The 5,174-nt window shown below is 34.0% G+C and overlaps 1 protein-coding gene across 1 annotated transcript; it reads right to left on the minus strand.

Annotated features, from left to right (window-relative positions):
* Positions 1–589: 589 nt before the first annotated feature.
* On the minus strand, positions 590–4,885 carry LOC115708807 (protein ABSCISIC ACID-INSENSITIVE 5). The gene is made up of 6 exons (XM_061111642.1): positions 4,478–4,885; positions 2,247–3,633; positions 1,570–1,641; positions 1,437–1,466; positions 1,227–1,341; positions 590–1,127 (listed from the first exon to the last, which is right to left on the minus strand). Exons 2-5 carry the CDS (start codon positions 3,564–3,566, stop codon positions 1,246–1,248), a joined length of 1,518 nt encoding a protein of 505 aa, XP_060967625.1. The 5' UTR covers positions 3,567–3,633; positions 4,478–4,885; the 3' UTR covers positions 590–1,127; positions 1,227–1,245.
* Between the last annotated feature and the right edge of the window lie 289 nt (positions 4,886–5,174).

The following is a 5,174-nucleotide window of genomic DNA, read 5'->3' on the forward strand; positions in this document are numbered from 1 at the left end:
AAATTGTGTAATTACTAGCCTAATAATTACCCTACCTAGTAATTACAGAGCTACTTCCAAACACATTTAATAATTGTGTATTTCCTTTTAAAAAAAATACTATTGAATGTACCTTGTTAACTCTTTTAGAATAGTTGTAACATTTTCGTTTTCATAATTGTAATATTTTTTTTTTTTCGAAAGGCATAATGTAATTGTTCTCTTTTTTTTTTAAAAAAGGAAAAAAAAAAACTTACAAAAATACTGAAATTTAGATTAATTTCTATAAAAATATTGTCACATGAATTTTTTTTTAAAAATACTGTGTTTTTATAAAACACAAGTAGAACACAAAACAGAACAACTCAAACCAACAGTAGAATAACTAAAATACACCATTGAAAACTTAACATAATATACTGCAGTATAAAATTTATAAAAAAATACATTAAAAAAAATAAAAAAAAAATACCGCCTAACAATATTTTTGTCAAAAAATAACAAAAATTAGTATACCATATAAATTTTTCAAAAAATATTATACGATTTTGTTGGCACAAAAGTTACACAATTTATCCACTTCAAATGTAATTTAATAACAAAAATGTAATTTAATAACACTAATTGTTAATTTATTTTTCTAATAAAGAGGGCGGCACGTACCTAGTAACTATTAACTAGCATATAAATACATAAAAGTAGGCATTGTCTTTCTCTTTTTACTCTACTCACAACTAAAAAGCAGTTCCTTCCCTCGTAAACTAGGTTCTGCCTCTGCATCTTTATCCCTATAACAATTAATCACAGTAGTGTCTCAGCATGTATACCACTACCACTAATAGCCATCAATTGACTGGAAAAACTTCATCATATATACACATTTGATCACAAAGGAAAAAACCCAAAGACATATACGCTAACCAAGTATAAATTAGACTAAGATTGTGTACAAAAACTATTCAAGGCGAGTAGAAATTAAGTCCCAAACATAATTATCTAATCCTAAAATCAACCAAACATGCTAGTAGTAGTAGTCCTTGCAATCAAATTTCAACACCTTTTGTAACATTTTCTCTTTGATCAGCCTTTTAGTCTCAGATTTTTTCTTTTTTACTGGTTACATGAGCTGTCCCTTGTTTCTTAAAATGCTGCACAAAAAAAAAAGTAGTAGCCTCAATAATAAATCACATTAAAATTTCATAAAAGTAGGAAAACCAATTTCATGCCATGTATAATAAATAAAGTACCTTTTTTTTTGTCATTTAATCACAAAGGGCAGCTCAAATGCCTTCTGAATAATTTCAATTTGTCCTTGGCTATAGAGACTCTTGTTTGAGCTTTCATCTTCATTTCCTCAAAGTACTGAAACATTTACACATGAAAAACAGGATCCATAGATAAAGTAAAAAAAAAAGTTAATCAATTTACTAAAATAATTAAATTAATAAGTACAGTACCTGTTGCTTTTGCTTTCTCTCGAGTTCTTCCTGTTTTTTTTTTTTAAAAAAAAAAATCAAAATGGTGTACAAACATGTTTTGTCAGTAACAGAAAAAATTAACTAATTGAGTTGCTAATGTTATTATTGTTACCAGTGCTTGCTTAAGGTGAGCATTTTCCTCCCTTAGTTGGTTCAATTCTGCTTCCAGTTCAACTGTGTACGCCTGCAATATTATATAATTACAATGAATCAATCCTTAATAATTAAGATATAACCAATAATAATAAAATGAGTTTCCTCGATTTGTTAACCAAAAAGTTCCAACATAACTCTGTCATCATCAAAATATAACCTTAAAAACTTCGAAATTAGTTGAAAGTACATGTCATCATCACTGTCGAGCAGAATAAAAAAAATATATTAAAATAAGTACACCCTTATCAATGTCACTCCTTAATTATTTTTACTTCGTTACTTAAATCTCACTCTCCAATAATGCTTTGTTTTTTTTTTTAACACTTTTATACAGAGTACTTTAATTATTTTATATTTATTTGTTTATCTTTGGTTTAAGCATTAATACCCTAGTCTAGAGAAAACTGTAATGGGAAAAAATGTGGACAATTTAAGTTCATACACAGCTTAATTGACAGTAAAATTCTCTCTAATGATATGAGAAAACCATTACAATTGCTCTGTTCTAAAGAAACTGTAATGAAAAATAGTGAACAATTTAAGTCAATACACAACTTAATGAAGCATAACATATTGTAATTAACATCAATTGCTCTAAGTTACTTAAACAGTTGATTAAAGATTAAAACTAACCTGTTTTCTGGCTCTAGACCTGGCAGCCGACTCTCGATTCTTGATCATCCTCCTCTGCCGTCTCTCCACCACTTTCTCCACAGGACCATCATGACTCCTCTTCCTTCCCCTCACCCCACCAATATCTAAACCAAATTGATTACCAGAATTCTCAACCTGACTCCCACAAATTCCGTCCGAAGACACCGGACTCATCGGAACAGCCAACCCCATAGGCGCTTGCGCAGCTACCGCCCCCACACCGTACCCGCCTCCTCCGCCATTCACTCCTCTCCCGCCATAACAAACACCCGGAGGAGGAGGCGGTGGCGCGGGCGGCTGCTGCTGCTGCGTGTAAGCCCCGTTTCTCGAAGAACTCCCTCCGTAAACCGCCGAGTCCCCGAAAGCCACCGCGCTCGGATAACCCAAACCGCCACTAGAATTTCCGGTGACTCTGTTCACAAAACTAGGCCCTGCTCCAGCAGAATTGTTGTTATTGTTGCTGCTGCTGTTGTTGTTGTTGTTGTGGTACATTCCGTACTGTTGCGTCTTCAGTGACTGCGTCGTCGGCGTAGGTGACACCGTCGTTAAAGGAGCAGGTTCCCGAACTACCCCTGCTTTGACGAGAAAATCCTCCAAAGTCATTTCTCCAAATGTAGGCTGACGAGGGGTAGAATCGGAATTTCTCACAATATCCCCAACACTATCAAGATGATTAATAGTATTATTCCTAGTGGCGGCGCTGGCGCTAGTGCTCTGCCGCTGCCTCTGTTGATCGTCATCGTGCCGACCTTTGCTATGAATCTCCGACCAAACCTCCTCCACAGTCTTCCGAAACAGCGGCGGAGGGAGAGTGAGAGAGCCTTGGCGCGTCAGGCTCGGCTGAGAAGCTACCCCAATTTTTTCGGCGCCGACTTTACTGAGTGATAGTAAGTCGGCTGCAGCTGCCGCGCCGCCGCCGCCGCCGCCGCCATTGTTGTAACTGCCATGATTATTATTATTATTATTGTTATCATCATCATCAACATCATTATTAGTATTGTTATCATTGTTATTGGCTTGGTTTTCCTCGGCTGTCCAGATACTTGTGAGGAACTCGTCCATGTTCATGGAGCCAAAATTCTTACCACTTTCATTAAGAGTGTGCTGAAACTCATCGAGGGTAAGAGAGTAAATTGAGCACTGTCTTCCCAGAGATGAAAATGGGTACTGAGTCGTAGTAGTATTGTTGTTCTTTTGGTTATTCTGCTCAGTATTAGCTTGGATGAGCAGTAGTGATGAGGGCTCTACCTCTCCTTGTTCATGTGACATCGTCTCCTCTGTCTCTCCTACTCCCACCATTGTTTTTTCTCTTTTGTTTTGAGATTACTAATCTATGACTTCGAGGGGACTTTGTAGCTATCTTTTCCTGTTAAAAGGTCGAAAAATCGAAGTGCCCTTTTTGTTAGGATTAATAAATTCGAACATATATAATAATGTTTCGAACACTACAAGCTTTATGTGTAACACTTAATGTGGTTTTCTAACATAAATAAGTAACAGCTAAAAAGTGACACTTATTGCTAGCTAGTTATAGGCATATACTTGTTAATTTTGAGTCTATTTAATTTGATGGGGTCACACAATTCTAACTTCCTCTACTAATAATCTTCAAAACTAGGAATTATGGGTTTGTTAATAATTAAATTACATGCACAGACTGGACGCACCAATGAGTATATAATTAGTGGGACTTGCCATTTATCTAAAATATAATTAGTTAAATAAAAAAATATTTGTGAAGCAAATTATTTAGAGTGTAAATTATACGTCAACAATAATCAAATTTTATATAATTTGTAGTGGGAACAAATAAAATAATAAGAGAGTGTAAATAATGGGGCAAACAAAAACAATGATGTGAAACGTGTAAATATCTGCACTACTAGTCGTGTATATGTTACCAAATTTGGAATAGTTTGTTGTTGGGGGTTTAGCTTTCATAGACCAAGAGAATCTTTCTTCTTTTAGAAGAACATGAATTATACATATATAGGGACTGATCGATACAATTTTTTGAAAAAAAAAAAAAACAAAACAAAAAATAAATCCCCATAACTTTTAATTACATGCATATTATCATTCATATTATAAACACTATGCATGGAATTAAACCTATTAATTCTTAAGGCAACATACACAAACAAATCTACATATATATTACATAGAGGAAATTAAATAGAAGCAAAAGAAAAATTGTAGTTTAAATATACCTGAAGTGTGGTGGTTTTGCAATACAAATATTCAGGTCAAGTAGTTCTAGAAATTAATTAATACCCTATCCAAGTCTTGGAGGGACAGAGATCTACATCTAAGAAAATAATCTCACGAAATCTCCATTGATGAATACTTAATTTCTAGAGAAGTTGTTGGGTAATATTTATAATAATATAATTATTATTATGATATGAAAAGCAAAGAGTACAAAACTTGAGATAGTTGAATTGGATTAAGTCTCATGGTAATGGTGTATATTGTGTTCTAAGCTATACCCCCTAAGGTAGATCAAGAATAAAGTAGAAGAAGGGAAATGTAGATATATTTTGTTATCTCTTTCTCTTGAGCAAAATATGAGGGCCCACAATAGGTAGCAAAAATTCACAATTTCCAACAATAAAAAAAAGAAAATGAAACTTGAGTCCCTAAATAGGTTAGTAGTATGGTTTGGTATGTTGACAAGTGTTGGGCATGTGTCGTTGTTTGGGATCTTCTTTGTTGGGAGCTCAACGCGTGTAATGTTCCTTCTGTAATGGAAGATTTTATTGTGTTAGTGTTTAGATGTATTTTTTTGGTGTAATCTCATTCTTTTAATTTGGTTAGTTGTCGAGACTTGACAGGCTATGTCCTGCAATACATTGACTCTTGGTATAATATAGTACCATTGGAGTTCTAACATTATAACAGCCTTTG

This window comes from Cannabis sativa, chromosome 3 (assembly GCF_029168945.1).
Source record: "Cannabis sativa cultivar Pink pepper isolate KNU-18-1 chromosome 3, ASM2916894v1, whole genome shotgun sequence".
Taxonomy (NCBI): domain Eukaryota; kingdom Viridiplantae; phylum Streptophyta; class Magnoliopsida; order Rosales; family Cannabaceae; genus Cannabis; species Cannabis sativa.